Genomic DNA, 25,570 nt, shown 5'->3' with positions numbered 1-25,570 from the left:
TCTGAGATGAATGTGAGATGTGTATGAGGTGTGGAAAGCTAGGGAATGAAAGAGTATTGTATTCCCAGGACAAGATATAAGGAAAGACGTGGAAAAGGGACCCGACGAGAGGTGGAGCAGCCTTGGCAGGGTATGACTGGCACGGACTCATGACTCAGCGCTGGTGCTGCTGCTACTTCGGAGGCCCAAAGTTTCCACTGTGCATATTTTGAAAGGCTTGAGTTGTGACTCGCCTGCCTTCTTAAATCCCAGGAAAAAGAAAAGCAGCTGCTGGGAAGGATGACTGGGTTGAATGCGTTAGGAAAGAGCTAAGACGCTGAGGCAGCTTGAAAAAAACTGAGGCAGCAGAGAAAAAACGATGCCCGCACAAGCAACTCATGGATAACTTCACAGGCTGCAGGATCCACTGTCTGGCTCACTGGTGGAGCTGAATGGCCAAGCAAAGAGCAGCTCTGAAGAATAAAGTTTTTCATCTGCAAGCAGAACCACTTACAAGGACACAAATTCCAGGCCCTGGATGCTTCCTAGCACAGTAATCGGAAAGAAAAATAACGGCTACAAGCAGGCTCAGAGAAACTTGCTTGCATCAGTTCAGCAAAAAATGGGGTTTCTTTATGAAGGGCTTCCTTTGTAGGAATAGAGTAATTCTAAGCTTAGCAGCCCCTTTATAAGGACCTAGATGTTTTTACTGAAAATAGAAGCTGACAGTCCTGCTCTGTTCTTAGAGAAATATTATTTTAACCTAAGGAATTCCATAAAAACTGTAGCAGATAGCTACATTTTTAAATTTACATTTTTAAAAGGCTGCCTTTTAAAATTCTTTTTAAATGGACTAATACTTCAGTGTAGGGCATTTTCATTTTTCTTCTAACAGAACAACCAGTGAGACAAGACCAAAAATCAGATATCCCACTTTTCCCCCCACTTTAAGTTCTGACATGTGTTTCTTGGAGACAGAAAGTACACGAACAACTGAATGCAAAATCTACATAAAAAGAGAAGGTCAACGATAACATTGTTTGGAATGTCACTCACAGACCCACAGTCTTTGTTCCAGGCAAAGTATATTATATTAAATGTTAAACGGACATTTAATATAGAGAATTCTAAAGAGCTTCTTGTTTGGGGGAGAAAAGGGAAACGTGCACTAAGAGGTTCAACCGTGACAAGTGCAGAATAGTCATCAATAATCCCATTATAACACCTGATTTGTCAAACTTGTCCCTACAAGTTATTCTAAAATTCACAATAGTGTTCCTAACCATTTATGAAATGGAGCAGATCAGTCTTTGTGGCCTTCACGGCCACTGATTCTCCATGCTTTGTTGGGAAGAATGGCCTGAATAGCCACAGAGTCCTACCCTTCATTTTCCTGCCCTGCTTATGGATATCCCGGTGCTTTGAATGGAGAAAATAATCCAAAGGTAGCACCAGGCAGGTGTTTTCTTTCTGGAAGCAGCAAGTTCTGCTGATGAATTGTGCACCACCATGGCTGAAAGGATCAAACCAGGCCATCGATGTGCATAATCTTCACGCCAGGCAGCGACTGGGAAGTGCTACGGATCCTCTCCCAAAAAATGGAAAGTTAGTGGCGCTGAGATTTAAAACAAACTAACAAAAGAGTCCAGGCTCCAGGTATATCTGAAATCACAGGCATTCCACACTAAACATGAGATTTTTCAGGAATATGGCATGGAACAAAAGACTTCAAGTGATTGCTCATAACCCAGGTTGAAACACAGGTCTCATTCTGAGTTTCTTTTTAACCTGATGAACCCAAAGCTCGTTTAGAAAACACCATGTCCTAAATTAAATCATATAATCCCAGAACAGCTTGGGTTGGAAGGGATCTTGACGATCATCCAGTGCCACCCCCTGCCATGGGCAGGAACACCTTCCACTATCCTAGGGTGCTCCAAGCCCCAATGTCCATCCTGGCCTTAGACAGTGCCAGGGATCCAGGGGCAGCCATAGCCTCTCTGGGCACTCTGTGCCAGGGCCTGCCCACCCTCACAGGGAACAATTCATGAGTATCAACCAAAGACATCATCTCCAAGCAAGCACCAACTCCTGAAGGCTCCAGACACTCCCTGGTTTCCAGGGTCCATGAAAGAGCAGAAGCCCATGGAAACCAGCGGAGTTTGCTTACAAGCAAACCTGCCTGACGCAGTTGTCTATGACCGATGGGAGCAACCATAGCAAGATTCCCAAGGAAAAAGAGGAGCCTCACAGCCCTCAGGGATCCATGGGGGAATATCACTGAGTGCAGGAATAGGCCTGAATGCCTCTGGCATTTTTGCTGTTGGATCCAGAGGTTTCTTGGATACAGCTTTCCTCCCTCCCCCAAGTAGATGTGCCAAACAAGCTTCAGGGAGCAACATCCAAAATGAACTCACACCCGAAGCTTCTGTGGGTCTGCTGCCTTCTCCTATAGAAATTACTTCAACAGGAAAGGTGGAATATTCAAGTCAGACCTTGATCATAGGATTTCAGTAGCTGTTCTCTCTGTACAGGTAAGAAATGAACTCTACTAAGAGAAAGAGATATCACATTCAGAGAGCCACCACTGGGAAAAAAGGCAACTTGAAAAAAGACCAGCACAGTGTCTTCCAGGCTCTGGGCTGGCAGGAGAACACTCCCCAGTGCTGGTGGACAAACCCATGATTTTTGTATTCAATAAAACCAACACACTGAATGCCTGCTAAAATGGTCTGCAACACTGCCAACAAAATAGAAAGAAGGTGCCTCAAAGCTCTGCCACACTTTCAGGTAGTACACATGAAGCACCTCAAGCCTTTGGGTCACTTCATACAGGCTGGGTTGGTTTGTTTTTGGAATATTTTCTCTGTCTTTTAAAACAGACAACGATAAAACCAACACTTGCAGACCCTCACTGAGTTCATTCCTGGAAAAAGATTTCACTCTGAGCTTTTCCTAATGTTTCCTACAGAAAGTTTGAAAATACAATAAATACACAGATGGGTTTCAAAGCAATTTGTTGTCTTTCAAATTAATTGCTGTCAAATATATCCAGATACAACAGCCATTTCAGCTCAGGACACCCAGGATGGAAATTTCAACCCAGTCCATTCGTATACTACAAGTGAAAGTTTCTCTGCAGAGAAACCACGGAATGACAGCGAAATTCCTTCCAAATACAAGCCTGAAATAGAAGAAAAACCAACCTAAGTTTCTGCATATGGGCTAACTACAAACTAAACTCTCCTCACAGGTTCTGGAGTACAGAAGTCAAAGATCCTAATTCCCTAAAAAATGAAGCATCTCAAAAAGTCTAAATCTTAAAAATACATCTTACACACACACACAAACTAATTTCCCAGGCTTTTAAAAATTACCGCTTGATTACAAAAGCCATTGATTTCACCATAAAACAAAACCATGACAAATGTCTCAGGCAATACAGAAATACTCTAGAGGGAGGTTTAGCACTGCAGTAACACTAAAATCATCCTCACAGGAAGAAACAAGTAACGTAAGTTCATCTGTTAACAAAACAGCTCCTGAGCAGTCAACCCACGGCTGCTCCTTGTTTGTCCCCAAGTCGGGGACCCACCCTCAAAGTCCACAATCTTTTCCTGCTCTCCCACAGCAACCTCCTGGATCCTCTGGGATTAAAAAACCCGTTCTGCCCAGACTGCAGGGAATGATCTAATGGAAAGCTGCTTGCTGGGTTCGCAGGGCAGGTACCTCAAGTTATTTTTTTCCTGCTGCTCCAGGGGTTCCGTAGCTCAGAGGCAGAGGAAGGACTTTGCTTCACCCTGGAATTTTTTTTGTATTCCAAGCTTATTGTAAGGCTGTGTTTGCCATGCTGCAGCTGTTTTGCCTGGTGGGATTTAGGAATCAATCCAGGTGACTGGTGTTCCATGCTGACAGGGTTCTATTTGCCAAGCTCCCCAGCACTATTCTCAAATCTCCAGCTGTTCCTGTGCAGTGTCTGCCACCCTCCTGGCTCCTACAGCCACCACTAAAATGCTGCAATAAATCAGTGTATTTTCAAAAGAGTTCAGTTTCCACTCTGCCAAAGATTTGTGTTATTTTGGCTAAAATTCACTCAATTTCTCGCAATCCTTACAAGGGAAATACCACCATCTTCACAGGATAAAGATAAATGGGTAAATTTTCACAAAGTGTTGGAATACATCATAAAGAACAGCAAAGGAAAGAGATGAGCCATGGCAGAAGTTACTAAGACATAGTGGGAATGTCTGATTTTAACCCTTAAAATTTTAATTCTCTGAAAAATTGTTCAAAAGGCCACTGGGCAGCTTGGCACCCTCGTCAGAACACAGTAAAAGAAATGGGGAGCTTCTATTCTGATTTTAAACAATGGAAAACCAGTACATTCCGGCAAATATATAAATATATATAAAATATATACATAAAGATATAAAATGAATGATGTTATGTGTGTTTATTTATTAAGTATCTGCTTTATCCAGATACAACAGCCATATACACACGCACACATCATACAGACAAAAACTGCCATAGGAATATTGTAATTTTTTAGGAAATATTATTGCATATATTCCGATGACTTGAAATGACATTTTCTAGGTTTGAAATAAATCCAGATACAGCAGGTTTTTTCTAGGTCTGGTGAGACACAGGGCGAGGGCAATGGGTAAGGGTGATCATGGTGTCTGCTTACATCCACCTCCCCACCTTTCCTGCTCCTCTCATTCCACCTCCAGCTGCTTTTCCCTCTCACATCCATTTCATCTTATTTAAGGCTCCTCTCCTGACCCCTACCATGGATATGAGGAGTTGCCAAGTGGACTGTGTGGCTATAAACTACATTAACTCTCTTATTCTCCACATTTGAAAATGTTTTAAATGCATGAAGTTTCTCAGTGCCACAGACACAGCAATCAACACCGAGTGCCCTGTCCCCTCCTGATGACAGATAAGCTGGTTTTCCTGAGCACCTACAGCTCTTCAATGCTCATTCAAGCTCTAGAAAATACAGAGAGAAGAAAAAAATCCTAACCATTACTGCCCCTCTTAAAAAAGCAACTGAACAGACATTTCTACTTGCGCCTCACTTGAAATGTAGCTCAGGGAATCGGCTCTCCCACCTTTCTTGTACAACATCAGCGCCTTTAGTTGAGGTACTACAATTAGAAACTCATTAACATGCAGGGAAACTCAACCTCCTTGAGGTTACTTGCAAATTCCAAGGGGCCAGGCCATGCTGATTGCCCGGACTCACGTTTTACTCTGAAACAATGATAATGAAACATCAAGCAAACCCAAAACATGACAAGGAAGGTCATCTGCGTGTTCCCAGACTGTGAGAGACTGGTCTCTTGAGTTAGAAGTGTGAAATAATAGTAACTGTAGTAACTGCAGCACAGATGTATTAATGATCTCAAGAAAAAAAAAAAAGAAAAAGAAAAAGAAAAAAATAAAATACTTATTTAACATGCTGGGTAGGTAAAAGTTTTTTCTTGTAGATAGCAGCAAAAGCACACATTCAGTAAACTGTTCTTTCACTGTAAGAGAATTGTCACCCACTGATTTCAGGGAGCTTATTAATCATGGAGAATAGCTAATAATAACAATATAAAATTGCAATTTAAATACTATTAGCAGGCATACTGTTAGTGGGAAATTAGAACCTTTCTGAGCTCTCATTTCTGAATATTAAGCCAAGCCTCTAAGCATATATTAAATAATGCAGGACCAAAAATACAAGTGGAAGAGCTGAGTGCGGAATCCCAACTGATCTGGAAAACTGCGGAATTGCTGATACACTGGATCCTTCTCCCATTTATACCACGGCACAGCCTAGAAAAGCCAGGAAAGAACCCACTGGAGATGGATAATAAGCAAAAAAATAGCTGCAAAAACCTTCAAAGGCAACAGGTACAACCGGGTGAAAACAACGCAAAAAAAACACGGACAAAATAAGAGCAGGGAAATTTAAACTCAGGCTCTGTAATTCATCACATACATTTGCACCACGTACCATGTAATTAGGGGCAAGTTATAAACACTGTGCTGGGGAGTTTCACTTGCCTTTGGACAGGTTCTCCTGCTCCCAACAAAAGCACTCTGTGTTTAGAAACTTGGCACCCAAGTGCAGGGCACCAACCTACAAATTTTTTTTAAACCAACAAAGCATTCAGTTCTGGGAAACTTATTTTCACTGGCCACCCTTCTACTGCTTCTAACTTGCCAAAAAAAAGTCAGATGTCAGAATATTCCAAATTCCCTTAGGTGACAAGAGGCATTTGGAGAGAATCTGTGAAAAGGTTTAGAAATCTGGCTTCATAAACCACTGAGCATTTCCAGCTCCCTTTATAACTAGTTTAAAAGGAATATCCCACTGCTGATGAATGCAACTTCCCATTTATGTGGAGCACAACTTCTCTCCCCAAAAGGCTTTATGTGAAATTTTATTACCACCTCCAAAACAGAAATCCTTTTAGAGAGCCTTGGAAGAAGCATCCAACATTGTTTTGGAGCTGTGCACTTATCAGCAATCCAAGGAAGCGATCCCACAAGACTTCATTCATACAAGCAGCCATTCAGTGAATCTCAAATGCTGCAGCTGCACTGCTGCAAAGCTGGGGGGGGGTTAAATCCAAGAAGCTGAAAGCCTCAGTTGTTAAGTCTGAGCTTTCTGAAGCGCAGAGTGTAATTATTTTTCCAACTTATCAAGACTATTCCCTAAATGCAGTGACTGTTGTGTCTCTGCATGTAAAAGACATTCCCAGTGGCCAGTGGCTAAATGTAGTAAGAACTGGGGTTAAATTTTCTACATCAGTTAAAAAAATCACTCAAGAATACACATTTTTAACAGTTTCAGGAGACACCATCACTGAAAAATTCAGGTATTTAATCAAATTTAGTTCAGCTGCCAATGGAATTGATACTTGCCAAGGTAAATTCATATCCAGAGAAAGAATGGGAACACCAATAACTTGTGGCACTATTGTCAGTGAGTGAGCTTAATTTAGCACCAACTCCACGTGATTTAGGAAGGGTTTTCAGATGAGTTTTAGGCTGAGAAGACATGCAAAATATCCAGCACTAAAAACCCATCCATCACAGGCACAGGAATCATCTTTTCCCAACTGACAGAGAAGTCTGGCCCCAGAACATGTTTGCTCTGTGTATTTTGGGGGTGATGCAGCACTGAGGACTAAAAGGATGTTTAACATGACATCCTACAAGCTGCATTTGGAAGCAGCCTAGTGACAGCTTGTGTTCTCACATTCCACGTCAGGCACATCTCCAGTTGGATTTATGGCATACTGAGCTCCACAAGCTCACTCTCTTGGATTTTATTTCTACCTTTAATCTATTTTAAGTAAATTAATGTGTTTTAATCTGTTGTACTTGGACTTAAGCCTCCAAGAGCCTTTACTGTAAATTAAACATGCAGCTGCCCCCTTATTAGATGCGTTCTAATTTTGGGACCAGGGGGAAAAAAAGCAATTCTCCCTCTTTTCTCACAAACAAATTCAAAATTCATTCCACTCCCTATCACAAGCATGAGGCCAAATCCACTTTTATTTCAGTATGAATGGGAAGCCGCTCTTACTGAAGAATGTGAATTCAAATTTATTTGGACCGAGTAAGCCAGAACATTTCCTCTCCCTCTAATTGACCTGATTTACCTTTCACTCAAGTTTCACGCTGACTTCTGAGAAAACCACACGGAGATTGACTTCATAACAATGGGAAAAAAATGTTTAAAATGTTTTCTGTACTCGAGAACTTCCTCAAGTCAAAAGACACGGAAATACAGCATGGGCCTAAGTTGTGTACAGACCAAAACTGATTCAGAATTTCAACGTAGTCTAGTAACTTATGCAAAAGATAATGAAAAAACATACACCATGGTAATTTGCTGATTAAACGAATTATCCCAACAGAACAATGCCGCAGCCATCAAAATTATTCCAGAACCTACCTGTGCATATTCTTTCTCAATTGCAGCTCTTTTCTGACTGAATGCCTCTGAAAAAAAGCAAAGAAATTCCGTTAGAACATTAAGCAAAACACTCCAAACTCAGTAATTTCATCAAAATCCATTAACACAGAGAGCAAAACTCTACAAATTCAATAATTAGCTCCTTAAAAGGAGCTTCTGCGGACATGTGTGCAGAATGAAACACCACAAAAAGGGAAATGGTTTGACAAGCGTACATCAGTAGCCAGCAACGACTGTGTGTGGACTTCACATATGTGATGGCTGAATTTTCCAAGTTTTATTGGGCAAACTCAGTTCCCAGGGCTACTCAGTTCCCAGGCATAAATAGCATTTTCTCATGAAAAGCTCGTCAGCTTCCAGTGGTAGAGCCGAGGAGGAATCTGGGAGCACAGAACAGGATTTGGCTTTATGTATCATTCAGACTTACTTAATTTTCTTCAGACCTATTTTGATCTTAGTTACTTTCTTTAAGCTAAACCACAAACTACTCAGCTTAAGGCTAACACCACAGGCACAGAAAAAAAAAATCTAATTATATTTAAATTAGTTACACAATAATTCTGGTGACACACCAATTAAAAAACCATACCTCAGGAACATCCTTTAATAAAGTCAACTCACTAAAGGGAGCTCTGGACAGACTCCTTTTATTCCTGTCCACTCCATTTCATCCACAAAGAGTATCCACATGCTACACGCTCAGCTTCCCCAACAGGATGTAAAACAAAGTTTCTAAATGCATCATGATTGCTTAAAATTCTTCCCAGACCAATGACAGCCCCAAAAGATCTGGCCATATTCAGCTCCAACAGCTGAACTTCCCAAATTCCCCCATGTAGCCAAGGTGGGTTCAAGGGCTGTGTGACTCCATATGAATCACCTCTTCAGGAACCAGTGAAGCTGGCTGAGATGCCTGAGAATGAATTTTCCTTTGAAAGCCTTCCACGTATTCGTATTCCAGCTAATATTATAACCCCATCTCTTTTGAGATCTCCTGGTGCAAAATCAACATCCCAGTCAGTTTAGCAAAAACACCCTAGAAACCACAAGTTCTCTGAAAAGACTCACTTTTCACCAGAAGTATAAAGGACTGCCCAAGTAACTCCAAGGAATAAACTGAACTGTGTTATCAATATGGAAAAGGTAGACGAAAACAAGCTGCAGTCTTTGGAACATAAATCTGGGAATGCACTTTAGGCAAAGCAAACAGTTATTTCCAATTCTCAGCTAACTGCATTTCAAAACACAGAATCAGGTCTGAATTACACCAAACCTGGGCATGAAGTTGTGTATTTCACCTGTGCTTTTTTCCCCACCCCATTCAGACCAAATTCCTCTTAAAGTAACAGCAAAACGACGACTGTGACAAGCAGGAAGCCCGAGATATCCCCAAAAACTTTCTACGTTAAAAGTTTTGCACTAGAGAATAAAATCAAAAACATTCAACCAGCCCTTGTGGAGGATTACAAAATAACATGGGAATCAAACTGACTCCCAAAACCAATGGAAATCTTGGAATCGGAACAACCGCAAGCTCTGGCAGGAAGAGAATGGATTGTACAGAAGCACCTCCCGATGAAAAATATTTTAGTTTTAGATTTTGTTCTGTATTTTAAATGGGGAAATAGTTGGGAAGATGATGTATCCAATATTTAAATTTGTTTTGCTGAATGAAGAGAATATTAAGTACGGAAGGGCCGCCGGGATCAGCCGTCTGCATTCCTTGGAGCCGGTGCTCCCTGCGGCTTTGGGACAGTGTTTCCCTCCCTTGGTCTAACACAAAGCTGCTTTTAACCTTGCAACAGTTCATACAGCAATCCTTCTATGACAACCTATCAATGTATCACAAACATGATGAAAGAGGAGACTGAAGTCAACACATTCCCAGGAGAAAATTATTTTGAGCGGAGGAAAAGAGAGTCTGACTAATAAATGCATCATAGTTTCTTAACTTGGGCAGTGTGAAAACTTTGACGTGCGTATCCAGATTTTATGTGCAAAGTGGGAATAGTCCTAACCTTATTGTCCTTCAGGGAGGACTTTTCAAATCCATTCCTATAGGAAACATTTGTTTCCACGAAGTCATAAAAGTTCTCTAACTACTGGTAACTTTTAAAGACACGAATTGGCGAGTCCGCAAGAAAGCAGGAACATTTGTTTGTGTGTTTTTTTTAAAACTAGGAGAATTAATACCTACTTTTATATCTTTTTCTCAAAGTAAGCATTAACTAAGAGCAGGAAACACCAGACACTTCCACTCCCCAAAAATTGCTTAGTTTGTGGACAGTAATTCTGAATATCATCTTTATCCTGTCAATGCTAATGCAATGCACTCAGTCCATTTGTCTCACTTTTTCCCTTGAGCACTGTGAGACCAGAGAATTCTAAGAGAGCAGGAGAAAGCAAACTTCTCTTCTGCCATCCCCACTTTGCTAATGCTACTTTTTCTAGTGCTGAGCCCTCACTATCACTGCAAATTCCCAACCCCAAATTTCAGCCACTGTCACATATTTCAATTACACATATCAATTTAAGGCAACAGATGTTATAAAATATTGAGGTAACTTTTTATATTCCCATTGTAGAAGAGCTTAACATTGTGAATTAAGGAGTCAGGCCAGTGGAGAATCATATTTCATTAAGTTTTCCTACAGGGAAACAGGAGAAACAGATGGTCTTAATTATTTCATGGACATCCACTTGGGCTGGAAATGTGTAAAGCTCACACCTTCATGAAAAATCAATATAAGAACATCAAAATATACGTTAGTGTTTTATAAGACAATGCCACATCTGCCAATGTTGTGCAGTTGTACAAATGTGCAGATCAAAGTCACAGCTTGCACAGTAGAAAGCTAAACCCAGTGACACCCTGAAAGCCAGAACGTGAATTAGCAGCTGTGTAAAAATTTAATTCCATGCAGAGCTATGCAAAAACGTAAACACATACTTCATGTTCAGGGCTCTTGAATAAAAGAAGAGAATAAACTTGCACCAGTGAACGCATTTCTATTCAAAGGCTGAGAAATTCAACAATGAACCAGGCAAGGCCTGAATTCCATTTGGAACAACTTCTCCTGCAAGATGATGATAATGATCAAAACCCCAAGGTATTAACTGGAAAATTTATACAGCTCACGTGACACCAGCAGTTTGTGTTTGCGTGGTTTTGGCTATGAACATTCAGACAAATTGTTTGGAAAATTTAATTTTTAAATTTTTAAAAATTTTAAACATTTTTAAACCCCTTACAATTAACACAAAGCCTCAGAAAATGGATAAACTAGTATAACACTCAAAAATTAAGCAAAAGAACAACACCTTTTACTGACCTTCACCTGAAATTATTCACCCAGGAATCAGAAATTCCTGCAGTAAATCTCCCTAAGAATTGTAGAGCACATGCAGCTGGATTAAACCTGACTCAATCCACCAACACTTGAGAAGATGAATCAGTGAATTTTTTAATACCCAAAAACTTCTAGCTTCCCAGAAAGTAGCTCAAGGATAATTCCTGACAGCTAGAACGCATCAGTGGAAAATTATGACTTAATAACTTGTGTTTATAATGTACACTGGAAGCACACACACACTCAGTGTGCAATCATCAAATCAAAGTAATGCTATGCTGGTTTTTTTAGTAGCCACTCACTCCAAAATTTTCCATTAAAAACAGACAGGTCTCATTATAAAAGAAAAAGGGGAGCAGCTGGTTTTGTCCCAGTGACAAAACCCACTCCCATCAGCTTGAATCAACCCCAAATATTGTCGAATTTCTTTGCATTATTCTTTCTTGTCCTCTTTTTAAAACCACCACTGACTTGAAACTGTTTTGAATCATTTTAGTGGGACAAAGGGAATAAATGAGCATATTGCTTACTGCTGGCAGGATCAAGATATTTAGGAATTGCTCTCACACATCACTCCTGACCAATCTGTTAGCAGAGAAGATGGGCAGCGCAGCGTCTCTGTCCAGGATGGCACCAAATTCCAGCCTGGAGTCCCAGCCTGGCCTGCTGCTCAAGGCTGGAATGCTCCTGGAACTTGGCATTTGCCTCTGTTGACCCTCCAGAGGTTCCTGCCAGCCTGTCACTCACAGCCCAAGGTCACCCTGGACACAGCCCTGCCTCCAGCCTATCAATGTTCTCCCCCAATTTAACAGGCTCCTTCAGTTTGCCAAAACCCCCCTCCCACCATCCAGCTTCTGACTGAAGCCACTGATCCATCAACCTCTGAGGGATTCCCAGCTGCCAGCTGCACTTGGCACTGCTCCCTACCACTTAGATTCGGGAAGCCCAGCCAAATTTCCACCCAGCTATCAGTCCACATGTCCCCAGCGTGGCTGTAAAGGTGCTACAGGACTGCGTCAAAGGTCTCACTGAAGCCACCACATACAACACATGCACTGCCAGCTTTCACAAAAGGCAATCGAGCACCTTTTGCATTAGGAGTCCATGCTGGCTCCAGATCACCTTTGTGCCTCTTCAAGGAATGGAAGAGAAGCCTCAAAAATGGTTTCCAGGAGGTTTTGGTGCATAATTTTCCTAAGAATTAAGGTAAAGATGAGCAGCTGCTGCTCCCCAGATCCTCCTTCCAGCGCTCTTTGAAAACGGGTCCAGCACTCGCCTTTCTGTAGCCATCAGGAAGCTCTCCCGACTGCCATGACCTTTCCAAGGTGACAGGGAACTATCCCACTGCACTTCTGGAGTCCCAGTAAGCTCAAAGTCCTGCAGCTGCACCTGTCCTGTTCAGTTCCATTGGACAGGTCACAGCTCACAGTGCTGGGTTTGGCTGGGATGGAGTTAATTTTTGCACAGTGGCTGGGATGGGGCTGTGCCTGGGATTTGTGCTGAGAACACAAAGTTCCGGGCACAGATAACTCAGGGATGTTCCCATTATTGCTGAGCAGTGCTTACACAGCTCAAAGCCTTTCCTGCTCCTCACACCACAGAATGGTTTGCATTGGGAGGAACCTTAATAATAATCTTGTTCCAGCTCCTGCCATGGGCAGGGACACCTTCCACTATCTCAGCTGGTTCCGAGCCCTGTCCAGCCTGGCCTTGGACACTTCCAGGGATGCAGGGGCAGCCACAGCTTCTCTGGGCAATCTGTTCCATTAGCGAGTGGGCTGTGAGTGTGTAAGAAATTGGGAGGGGACCAGTCAGGACAGCTGACCCCAAGTGACCCCAGACCACACAGCCTTCTGCTCAGCAACAAAAGCTGGGGGAAGAGGAAGGAAGAAGGGATGTTCAAAATGATGGCACTTGTCTTGCCAAGTCATAGAATCAATAATGTTGGAAAAAACCTCAAGGGATCATTAAGTCCAAGCTGCACCCAATCCCCACCTTGTCACCAGCCCAGAGCAGTGAGTGCCACATCCAGCCCTTCCTTGGACACCTCCTTGGATGGGGATTCCAAACCTCCCTGGGCAGCCCCTTGCAATGCTTGACCACTCTTTCCATGGAGAAATTCCTGCTGATGTCCACCCTGAGCCTCCCCTGGCTCAGCCTGAGGCCATTCCCTCTCCTCCTGTCCCTGCTCCCTGGAGCAGAGCCAGGCCCCTCTGGCTGTCCCCTCCCGTCAGGGAGTTGTGCAGAGCCAAAAGGTCCCCCCTGAGCCTCCTTTTCTCCAGGCTGAGCCCCTTTCCAGCTCCCTCAGCCTTTCCTGGTGCTCCAGCCCCTTCCCCAGACCATGACACTGAATTAAAATATCCTTTGGAATACCAGCTCCCACTACAAAATCCAAAGCAGAGCAATCCTGAAATACTTGGGAGGAGGGAATGGGCCAAAACGTTTTGCCCCCACTGAAAGAAAACAGGTTTTGTTAAGGAATGCCAATATTCTTGTTCGGTTTAATTCAGTACTTTTATGTGGATGCCTCCTCCCACTTTCCCCCAGCAACATGAAAAATGCACCATCATGAATCAATACCGTAAAACCAAACAACTGCTGTTACCTGGTTTTTAATTTAAGGACAGGTGTGTCACTAACAAAGGCACAAGCGAATCCCAAATACTCCAGCCAACATAAATCATCCCCGTGACTCCGTTCAGGGCAGAGGTTGGCAATAAATGCTGAGATAAGATAACACAGCAGCAGCTGCATGGCTAATGAGGGACTCCAGGAACACCCATGGATGCAGGGACATGCTGCATTAATATTCCCTCCCCGTGTCCAGCAGAGGCAAAGACAACATACCTGGAGCAATAATGAATCTACAGAAATTATTCATCACGACAAGACTCTTAAACGCTTCATGTAATAAGCTCCTCTTTGTGGTTTTTCTCTTTACTAAACAGAATTACCACTACAGAAATGTTTTAGAGGATTTGCATGAAATTCTGAGCGTTTGAAGGGTGAATTAACTTCAGAAATAGTGGTGTTCTGAGAAGTATCTGTACACAGGCTGCAGAAAGCACAGCAGCGCAACAACCAGGTTATTAAAATTTGGAACAAACTTCAAAGAATCCTAGAATGGTTATGGTTGGAGGGGACCTTACAGAACATCCCATTTCCTACCCCGCCATGGGCAGGGATACATTCCACTATCCCAGGCTGCTCCAAGCCCCATCCAGCCTGGGCTTGGACACTTCCATGGATCCAGGGACAGCCACAGCTTCTCTGGGCACCCTGTGCCAGGGCCTGCCCACCCTCATAGGGAAGAGCTTGCTCTTAATACCCTTCCTGCTAATATCCAATCTAAACGTACTTTCTTTTTAGTCCAAATCCATTCCCCTTGTCCACCTTGTCACAAAGTACCCAAGACTCCAAATTCAGAGATTTTTGTAGACTGACTTTCTCTTTTCCCAGCAAAACTCCTCCAACACTGATCACTGAACACTACTTTTTATTTATACATCAAAAATTTCACCTCTGACAAAGTGTGGCAAGTTAAGTTTCACCTTAATAACAACACTCAAAAGAATTACCTCCTTTATTACAACTTTCTGTACTGTCAGACCACCACAAAATCCCCAGGAATCCCGGTGCCTCCAATCACTTTCTGGCTAACTGTGCTTAATTTAAACATCCGCAAATTTCAGTAAAATCAGTGCTGATTCTAAGAGTTGATCTCATGTCTTGGCTCTTACAAAAAGGCAGCTGAAGAAATTAAGAAGTTGTAAGCAAGGAGAAAGTCACTTCATTTCATTCAAGACCAGAGTCTCCACTTGCACAGAATACTTTAGGTTCATTTTCAGCCACTCCAAGAAAAAAAATCACCAGAGGTCACATTACAGCAAATCACAGCCTTTATGTTTGGTTTTAAAAATAACAAACCCTCTTTTGTTCAATGGTTTTATATCACCTGAATGAAACCAATCCCTTCTTAGAAAGATGACTCTGTTATATGCATGCTGTCACCTGCCAGGTTTATTTTACTGCTTAGAAATAAGCAGGCAGTTCAGTTGTACTTTTATGAAGAAGCAAAAGTTCTATGTCAAGTTTGAGTATCAGCACTGCCACTATTGCCTTTCCTGCTGAAGACTTCGAACCACCTATTAAATAAACTCCACAAGAAGTTACTGCACTCTGTTGGGAATTTAACAGCACTGTTCAAACAGTGTTTTGCTGCTTGGATTTTGGGCTGGCTTTATTTGCCTGGTCTGCAGTTAAACTTGCTATTTCCCACATTACATCATATCCATGCCCTTCAGCACCGACACACATGTGGAATTCTTCCCCCAGCTCTTGGTGATGAACGTACTTCTACATCAGAACATTACCTTGGCTCTTCTCTCCGAATTACGTGTTAAGGTTTTCCTAGACATCAGGAAAGGGAAACATTTCCCTGGAAAAGGTTGAGTGGGGGAGATAAAACTGCTGAGTACTGCAGACCCTTCCCTAGAGCCCATCACTAGGCTGCCTCTGAAAATGTCTTGCTGCTCCCATTCCCAGAGCATCCCTCCTTCCACTCTTCGTGTCCCTGACCAGCTGGAGGTGTCACTGATGCTGTCCTTGAGCAGCCAAGCAAAGCTTTCATACTCCTCCCTTGCTTCCCACCAACCTCGCATGCTTTCCCTGCTCAGCCATGAGGGGCTCCTGCTGAAATTCCTGACCTTCCCACGCAACAGGATGGGCTGTTCCTTAGCTCTCTGCATGTCCTCCTTAGGAAAACTAAGCTGAACCCATCACTCCTGGCTGCTTCCCAATAGACTCTGCCCACCAGCTGTGAGAGGGAGCTGAATCCTGCTCCCATGACAGTGCGTCTCCAGGTCCTGAAGGCAATTTGTGGTCACAGAAGCCCAAGCCACCACCAGTACAGACAGCATTCCGAACACCAGCTTCCCCTCCCACGGCAAGTACGGACAGCACAGAGTTCTCACACCACAAACATCCCAACGCGTTACGAGCGTGGCCTCCAGGCCAAGATTTTAACAAGAACGTTGCTGGGCAAGCCAAGGTCCCACCAGCTGTGAAAGCACACGAGGCAGCAGAACAAACTCAAAACCACCCTGGTGAGGTCACCCACAGCCTAAATTCTTGCCCACAAAGAAGTTCTCTGACCCAGCACAAGAAGCCAGTGACATTTCCTGCTTGTGGATCCACTTGAGGTCCGCCTGATCTCAGCAGACATGTGAAGGGCACCTTCACAACTCCTGAAGCACAAATATTTGTAACGTCAGGAAACTCTTTGCTTGCTGAGTCAAGGAATTCAGCTCTCCTTCCTGCAGCTCGCTGGCAAGTCAGCCCCCACTTTCTGCTTACCTCAGTGCACTGCTCCAGTTCTCTGGCAAGCACAAAAGAAATAAAAAGTGGCCTTTTTTTAAACTTGACTTTAATGTACATACTCTGTACTGTCTCCTCTTTAGTCTTAAAATAGCCCTTCCAAACAGAGCTTCATGAATTCCTGAATAAAGGGAGTAACTGGCAATTCAAACATCCTGTACCACAGCAGAGCTCTTCTCTCCTCTAAAAATTCTTTTCTACGACGCATCTCACGATTTTCTAACAGTTCTTCCCTGAGCAAACAGGAGCTACAATATCCGCCCCATCCCTTTTACAGCCAAGCGCACAGTAATCCCTTGTTGATTCAGCTACTACAGAACATTTTACCACCCTGAGGAGCCCTGCTCCATCCCTCTGCTACACAGAGCCCTTACAGTAACTCACAACTGCACTGGATTCTGGATCTGACCGGCAATTAGAAGCCTGCTCATCTCTCACCTAAAACTAATCAGCTCGGACAGCTTTGCTACCATTTGTCCTTTGGAATGTTTACCCTTTAAATCTCCACTTATCCTCAACTAAGCTACAAGTACACGGAAGGAAAATTCTCCTGAATGTAAACAGTGGTATTAAAGGTGAAAATATTTCAAGCAATATTTCAATGTATCAGGATACAGCAAGCTATGTAATCAAGGACTCAAAGTTGGGCAAAATATCTTTGTGACAAAAGCAGTCTCCTGCCTGTCCTGCCAGCATCTACCTACGATTGTTATTACTCCAGATTTCACACGCAGTTTTCAGTACCTGGATCATCCTCCTGCCATCCCCACAAGCAACTGCAGGCACTACTGTTCCAACCCCACTCAACTCAAAGGGGTAATAACTCTGTCTTCCATGCCCACAAAGAGCAGATGAATGAGCTCCTGCTTTGAGAAACAAAAGCTAGAAAGCCGAACTTTGAATGTCTTGACTTCACAAGTTCTCACACACAGAATGGTTCAGGTGGGAAAAGACCTTGATAATCATCAGGACCAACCATGAACGATTTCCCAACGTTACAGAATGTGCTTTCCTAAAAAGCCCATTTGGATTTTCAAGAGATAATTGCTTACTCAGAGCACGCACAGCAGTTTAACTGATGCTCTTCAAACCTGAAACCTCCCCATGCACTGTGGTATAAACTCACAATTTTTATCAGGACATTTAGAGGTCATTCACAACTGGCAGGGGCCAATTTTAAGTGCTCTTAACAACATACAGAACACATTAGAACATACAGAACATATCTTGGCAACGTTTCTAATGGAAGCTTTTTAATGCTCAGTAAAATTTGTTTGGTTTAAACAAAACAATATTAACACATGCAAAATGCTTAGTGTGAAAGTACCCACAAGCAAATTGGGCCTTAAACAGGAGATAGTGGTGACTTTCATCAGCACAAGCTCCCAATTAACGAGAAATTTCTCCTTTATAAATCTATCAAAACCAACAAAGCAGTTTTTTTTTTTTTCCCCCAAAGGCATTTGTGAGCTACGATTTTATTCATGACTTTAAATATTCTAATCCACACAACCTATGGTACACCACGAAATATCTTTACCTTGTGCCTGAACAGCGCCCCTGTAGCAAATGCACAGAGAAAAAAAAATCCAGACAACATTCACTAGCCAGCCATGTACTCTCCATAAATCACATTACTGTACAGTTTGGGATTAGGATGAGTTGCCACTAGCAACAGAGCCAAAAAAATCAATTCTGTCACTATATATAGAGAATTCTTGCAACCTCAAATGTAGGCAGTGTTTTCAGTGATTTGTCTCAGAGAAGTATTAGCAGTCCAGCATGTGATCAGAGGAACATGACACCCAGACACAAAACAATGCTAAAACAATAGTTTTTCCTTCAGTAGAATATAAAAAGAAAACAAAAAAGAACCGTCAGAAAGCTGCTGGTGAGTGTGAACATTTCATTCAGCCATTTCAAAATAAAAGCATGCCCTCTTTACAGCATTAACATTCACTACAAATACAAGGATTGGTTTCAGAGCTTAAGTGTATTTAAAATGATCACTAATGAGTTTTTGTTTTAAAATGGGAAACTAAGCAAACATTAGGGAGAGATACAATTTAGACAAATACAAGGGTACTTTTCTATAGCTTCCCCAAATTCTCCTGGTTCATCATATCCAAGGCATTTCCCTTTCAGAAAAAAACCCAACAACCTAGGATGTTATAATTCAGACTGTCTATCAGGAGCTTTTAGAAAACAGGGTTATGAAGAGTTTCTTTGATCCCCATTTGCTTAACAGCAAGAAGCCAAGACACATTTGATCATTCATGCTTCTTATTTCATCCTGGATCTGCAAAAGGTTTTGCAGCAGGCAACAACTACCTTGGAGTTCTTACTTTACTCATCTGTCACATTTTATGAATCTTGACAGCGCCACCCAGGTTTATTACAAAGACTTCTCTCCTTTCTTCTCCTACAGTCTTAATATGAGCACTTCCATTTTAAATGATGCCCTTCACAAGGTTTTATTGTCACCAACACTGACGTAAGTCAAATTCTGCATTTTAATAGATTCGACAGGTAATAATAATTACTATAATGGGTTTTTTCCTCAAAGCACAATCACTCTGTTTTAGAAGAGTACAGTAGATGCACTGTTATTTTTTAAGTCAGTAAAACGTAACAGCTCACCAAAAACATGTGGCAAAATTTCTAAAATCCATCTGTAGATATAGGTCAAAACCACAGAATCATTTAGGTTGGAAAAGACCTCTGAGATCATCAAGTCCAAGTTTTTACTGATCAGTACCTTAGCACCACCGAGTGCCATGCCCAGTCATTTCTTGAACACAAAAATTCCTTATAAATTTTTTTCCCAAAAGGAGACATTTTAATCCATTGCCAGCCAAAAAAAAGATATGGAAAAGATTCTAAAAGAGGTCAAGTCATCCAGTGTTCTTGCCAATGACAAGAATATTGATCTTGCTTAATACCTGCAGCACCACTGCCTACTCCAAACACATGTAGGAGTATAATGCAGTTAAAACCGTTTCTCCTGAGCTCCAGTAAAACCAGAACAGGGCTGTTAAGAAGCATTTGTCAAAGAATCACAGATTTGCAGCATGGTTTGGGTGGGAAGGGACTTGAAAGATCATTTCAAGAAAGATTCCTGCCATGGGCAGGGACACATTCCACTGTCCTAGGTTGCTCCAAATCCTGTTCAGCCTGGCCTTGGATGCTTCCAGGGATGCAGGGGCAGCCACAGCTTCTCTGGGCACTCTGTACCAGGGCTTCCCCACCCTCACAAGAACTTGCCTACCAACACCCAACTATCCCTGCTCTTTAACAGTCTGAAGTCATGCCCCTTGTCAAGGCATTCCATGCCCTTGTCTCAAGTACCTCTACATCCTTCTTATGGGTTCCTTTCAAGTTCTGGAAGGGGCAATTAGGTCACTCCAAAGCTTCCCCTTTCCAGGCTGAACAATCCCAATTCTCCCAGTCTTTCCCTCTGGGCTGCCAGTTCAGCAGCACAGCTGGGTGCAGAGAAGGCAAAAGGCATTTCAAACATCCAGCGAGCTGTGTCAACAAAAGGGCCCAGCCCTCCTCTAGCACAGTATTGAGCTAACCTGCTAAATTTAGAACAAAAAAAACCCCAAAACCCTACAACGCACAAACTCCGCCAGCAGAGAGATCCATTTGCTCCCTGAGAGTAAAGAAGTGTTTGGACGCCGGGAGAGATGAGGTCTTGGTTCTTAACTGGACAACAGCTCTGCACTGCATCTCCACCAGAAGGACTTGGCAGCCAGCGAGCAGAGAACATCAAAGCACCCCCACCAACTCAAAAGAACTTCTCAGGGCAGATCAAAGCTCGAGGCACTTCATAACCCGGGCCTGGGGTGTTCCAAACACCACCCCAAACTCGGGAACAAAGAGCGCTGTGACGGCCGCATTCCTGAGGCACAGCAGAGCCCCGCAGGAACAGCAAACTTTGGCTGCAGGACACACAAGTCACAAGTCCAAGTCTCCCCAGGAAATCAGGAATAACAACATGGCCACACTCGGTGTTCGGGAAAAGGAACATACCTTTGCTTCTCCTTGCACTGCTCTTTGTTGGGATGAAAAGGAAGAGAGCAGCCCCTTACCAAAAGAAGAGGGAGCACACAAGGAAGCATGTGCAGAAAAAGAATTAAAGGACATTTTTATCAGTGACACATTAGGGAATGATTGAAGTCTTTAGACAAGTTTTTAATATTATTTCTTGAGTACCAAACATCCAACAGACAAACAGAGGATTCAACTCCTCCGGCATTAGGGATCAAGTTCAGCCACTTTTGGCCAACAACAGGCAGACCGCAACACCAACTTCAACCCCTCTTTGGATACTACAGTCAAAATTGTGCATATTTCCAAATGAAAAACTCCTGTAATCACAAAGATTACATTCACCTCCTCAGCAAAAAAAGCCTAAGCTTCAAATGCTTAGAAAAGCTAGAATATAGGGCCCGCTTTGTTTTCTACACAGCTGATTAGCTCATAGCAATTAACTATAATCTGCTTTAACATCAATTAATACAAATACAGATGAACAATATCTAGAAAAAGTTTGTTTGCATTTTTAACCTATTTGAACATAATGCACCTCATTCAAGCTCTGCATACATTCAGCCAAATCAGAAAGGTTTAGGCAGATGTTCCCCTGAAAGCCTGTACATCACAGGGGAAAAAAAAATGAGATTCCCTAAGAGAACCAGTGCACTTCCCAAGCTTTCCCAAGTCTGCCACTATTTATAGTGATTTGAGAGACTCAACACCTCCCACACTGTTACAGTTCTGAGCTTTTGCTTTGATTTGAAACACACAGAAAAGAACTAAGAAGGAGGTACAAACCAGTCTTACTGCAACTGCAGAAACTACTTTTCTCTCATCTCTTTTCTATTACTGGGTGGGAAATGTGGGATACAAGGAATAGCTGCAATGCTAACTAACAATCCCAAAGACACTAGTTGCACAAATACCCTTAAAATACTAGTGTTTGCTATGCAGAGAACTGATGTTCTCTTAACTGCAAAGAAAAGATGAGATTGCTCAGATATCCAGAGGAAATCAAATCATGAGCCTTGAGTCTTTTGCTCCCAAATTCTCCCATTTTACAAAGAGAGCATCAGCCTCTGGAGCAACCTTCCAAGAGATGCAGAGTCCCCACTGGGGAGGTTTCCAAGATACAGATGTGAGGCAACTTCATCCAGGCTGTCTTTGCCTTGTGGGGTTGGATGAGATGGGTCTTTTGAGGTGTGCCCTGGAGGCAAATCTACTTTTAAAGAGCACCCTGGTATTGTTGGTACAGTGAAGTATCTTAAGTTTAGCACCTTAAACCAAAGCCACAGGAGCTGGTTCAATCAAGTTAGTGAAATTCAAATGTTTGGGCTTTGCTGTGACTTGTGTCAAAAAAACCCCACCCTCATCATCTCACCAAATCACAAACCCATGGAATGGTTGGGGCTGGAAGTCGCTGCTGGAGTCCCCCCCAGTCCAACCCCCCCAGCAAAGCAGGTTCACCCAGAGCAGTTTTGAGTAAGCTCAGGGAAGGAGACTGCAGAACCTCTCTGAGCAGCCTCTTCCATGTGCTCTGTGTCATGTCACAGTAGTTTTTTTCCCTCATTCCAGGGGAACTTCCTCCATTCCAGTTAGTGCCCATTGCCCCTTGTCCTGTCACTGGAAGAATACGGCCCCATCCTCTTGGCACCTGGCCTGAAAATATTTGTATGCATAGATAAGATCCTCTCTCAGCTCTCTGTTCTCAAGGCTGAACAGCCCAATTCCCTCAGCCTTTCCCCATAAGTGAGGTGCTCCTGGTCCCTCATCATCTTTGTAGCCTCTGCTGGATCCTCTCCAGTCGCTCCCTGTCCTGTCTCTCTTCACACAACTCTGGCTGAACCGAGTTGAGAAGAACAGCAGAAGAATGAGAAGACAAAGGGGAAATTGAAAAGCAGGACTTCTTCCTTAATCAGGTGTTGCCATGCAGCGATATGTACTTGTCCCCTGACTCAGCCAGCTCAGATCACAGAGAGATAATTAGAAACAATCACACAAAATCAATTAACATGAAAGAATGCTTCATAAACAACAAGCACATAAAAATAACATGGGAAATCACTGCCATCTACACCCTTTCTCACCGGTGACAACACAGCTGAAAATGAGCAAAGTATATTTAGAGATAAGACAGGCTAAAACCAGGCTGGGAACACACCAGGACTATGAAAAGCAGCTGCTAGAAATCAAGACACCGTAACACTGCCTATTATTGCTTTTCTGAATATTCTTTTTGATTCACAAGGCAATCTAGCCTGTCTTTTCTGCCTCTGCCTGGCTTTAGGATGGGAAGACAATTTTCAGGTCAAGCATTAACAGAAAGTCAGCAGCCGAACACATGGCAATGTTTCAAGACAGATATTCTCGATTATGTCAAGAGATTACAACTACTTTACTCCCTGCTGAAAGACTGAAAAATAGGGGTCAATTTTACTTCATTTTTTAAGAACTTCAGCCCCTCATCTCTGTCAGTCTCAAACCCTGAAATAAAAGCAAAGTAATTCCACCTTTTATACAATGAAGTGATTTCTCAAATTTCCAGTTTGCAGACGACGCCAAGCTGAGCAGTGCAATTGACACAACGGAAGGATGGGGCCATCCAGAGGGTAAGATTAAATGGGATATTGGGAAGGAATTGTTGTTCCCTGTGAGGGTGGGCAGGCCCTGGCACAGGGTGCCCAGAGAAGATGTGGCTACCCCTGCATCCCTGGAAGTGTCCCTGGCCAGGCTGGACAGGGCTTGGAGCAGCCTGGGATACTGGAAGGCGTCCCTGCCCATGGCAGGGGATGGCACTGGATGAGTTTTAACATCTCCCTCCCACCCAAAACCATTCTACAAATCTATGATTCATTCTTACACTCCAAGATCCTTAAAGGCACTTCTGATCTGAGCTCATCTCAGAGTATCATACCCTCAAGAAAAATTGTGGCTTGCTCAGTATTTGCTGCCTCCCCTTTTTTTTTTCTCTCTTTCAAAAATGCAAACAGAACATAGCAGAGCCCCCTCAAAAAATTTTATTTATGTTCAGGATTGTGTGTATTTAAACATGGTCAGAAGTGCCAACATTTTCCCCAGTAACACAGGACTGCATCTGGCTAGTAATAACTATACTTAGCGGCTTTACCACCATAAATCTTAGAAAGTCTTCTGCATGGCTGAGCTCTGCTCATAAAATTAGACACCAGCTCATTTTGTCTGTCTCATTAAAAGGATGTTTGGTGGAGCCGGCGCAGGAGGATAGAGTAGTGTGTGAACAACCTTCTCAGAGCCACTGAGGATCGGCCCAAACTGTTCTCACAGTGGCACAAAGAAAGGAACGCTTAAAATAACTCCAAAGGCTCTTAGAAGGAAAGTCTCCAAAGGTTATGAATAATTTTAAAAGTCTGAGAATGGAATCTGTGCTTACAGCAGCACACAGGAGGAAAAAAACAGCTAGACTTCAATAGATTGGTTTTTTAGTTACTCTCTTTCTTCAGGTTTCAACTGGTAATATTCCATTTGCTCCCTAAATAAACACAACCCAAGACTTAAAACCATTAATTCAACACATTCCCTTTCTTTCCTCAAGTTTTAATTGGAAATATTGTATTTACTCCATAAATAAACACAACCCAACACTTACAAGCTTAAAGACAATAACAAGCCCCCCACTTAATACATTCCTACCGTGCATTTTGGAAACATGTTATTAAAATTTTAAAACCTACTATAAAAACCAGTCAGAAGAGCACCACACTGAGCCATTATAAACCAGTTTATACTGCAAACACTTGACCAGAGCAACTCGGGTTTGGTGAAGTTTTAACCTTTTTTCAACTGCCAGTTTTTAGAAGTATAAATGCAGAACACCTTTCCTGTGTGCTTTCACATGCAGAAAGCAATCAGGATGATTAAATGAGGTCACTGATTTTACTAAGAAAAAAAAAAAAAATCAGATGCATATTCATCAGAAAACCAAATTCACCACGTGGAAGATAAGATATTAGTTGGGTCAAAAGTTCACTGGGAGCAGGAGAGGCTGATCTCAAGGACAAACTGGGAATGACAAGAAAAGTCAGGACACCAAGTACTCTGCAGCCAAGATAGCCAGGGTACATCAGTCCTTTTCTGGAAAAAAAAAAAAAAACAATAACAAAACAAAGTCACAACCTCTCGGGAAAAAAAAAAAAAAACAACAAAACAAAGTCACAACCTCTCTTTTTACCTCTGCTTCCCCTACAAGGAATATTTACATGGATTTGGTTATCCCATTCCCATCGTTTTTCAGGATGCTAGCATTGAAAATGCTCAAGGTTTCTGAGATGTCCTGATGGGATATTGGCAAAGGCAGCAAAACCTGCAAAATAAACCTTTTGGCACCAAACTAAACAGAACAAAATGTTGAGGCTGGACACTGGGACAAGGCTCTTCCCCCATAGGGTGGTCAGGCACTGAACAGGCTCCCCAGGGAATGGTGACAGCACCAAGCCTGACTTCAAGAAGCCTTTGGACAACGCTCTCAGGCACAGGAGGTGGTTTGTGCAGGGCCAGGAGTTGGCCTGGATGATCCTGATGGGCCCATTCCATCAGGATATTCCATGACTCTGTGACAACACACCACCATAGGAAGTCAAGCCAGGCCACACTGACTGTGCCTGGAATGGGAAGAATGCTCTTCCTCTTTCCAACACAGCTTATCGTGAGGTTTGTGGGACGTCCCCAATGCCTTCAACTCCCCTAACACCCAGGGGTTTGCAATAAGAGCTGGGATGGAAAGCCTTGAGGGAAAGCCTTCACCACAGAAGTGATGTGAGGAGGAAGAAAGAAAACCCAAGAAGCACCTTGAGTTTGAACAAGT

At 42.8% G+C, this 25,570-nt stretch overlaps 1 protein-coding gene across 1 annotated transcript in view; it reads right to left on the bottom strand.

Annotated features, from left to right (window-relative positions):
- The window catches only part of FCHSD2 (FCH and double SH3 domains 2), a 121,462-nt gene that overhangs the window by 86,910 nt on the left and 8,982 nt on the right, over positions 1 to 25,570 (bottom strand). Inside the window, exon 4 of the mRNA XM_040056123.2 lies at positions 7,946 to 7,990. Coding sequence (XP_039912057.1) covers positions 7,946 to 7,990 — 45 coding nt within the window. The remainder of the gene's footprint in view (positions 1 to 7,945; positions 7,991 to 25,570) is intronic.

Source organism: Hirundo rustica, chromosome 2 (assembly GCF_015227805.2).
Source record: "Hirundo rustica isolate bHirRus1 chromosome 2, bHirRus1.pri.v3, whole genome shotgun sequence".
NCBI lineage: Eukaryota > Metazoa > Chordata > Aves > Passeriformes > Hirundinidae > Hirundo > Hirundo rustica.
The sequence above is the reverse complement of the archived record's forward strand: the minus strand, read 5'-3'. Positions and strand labels throughout refer to the sequence as shown.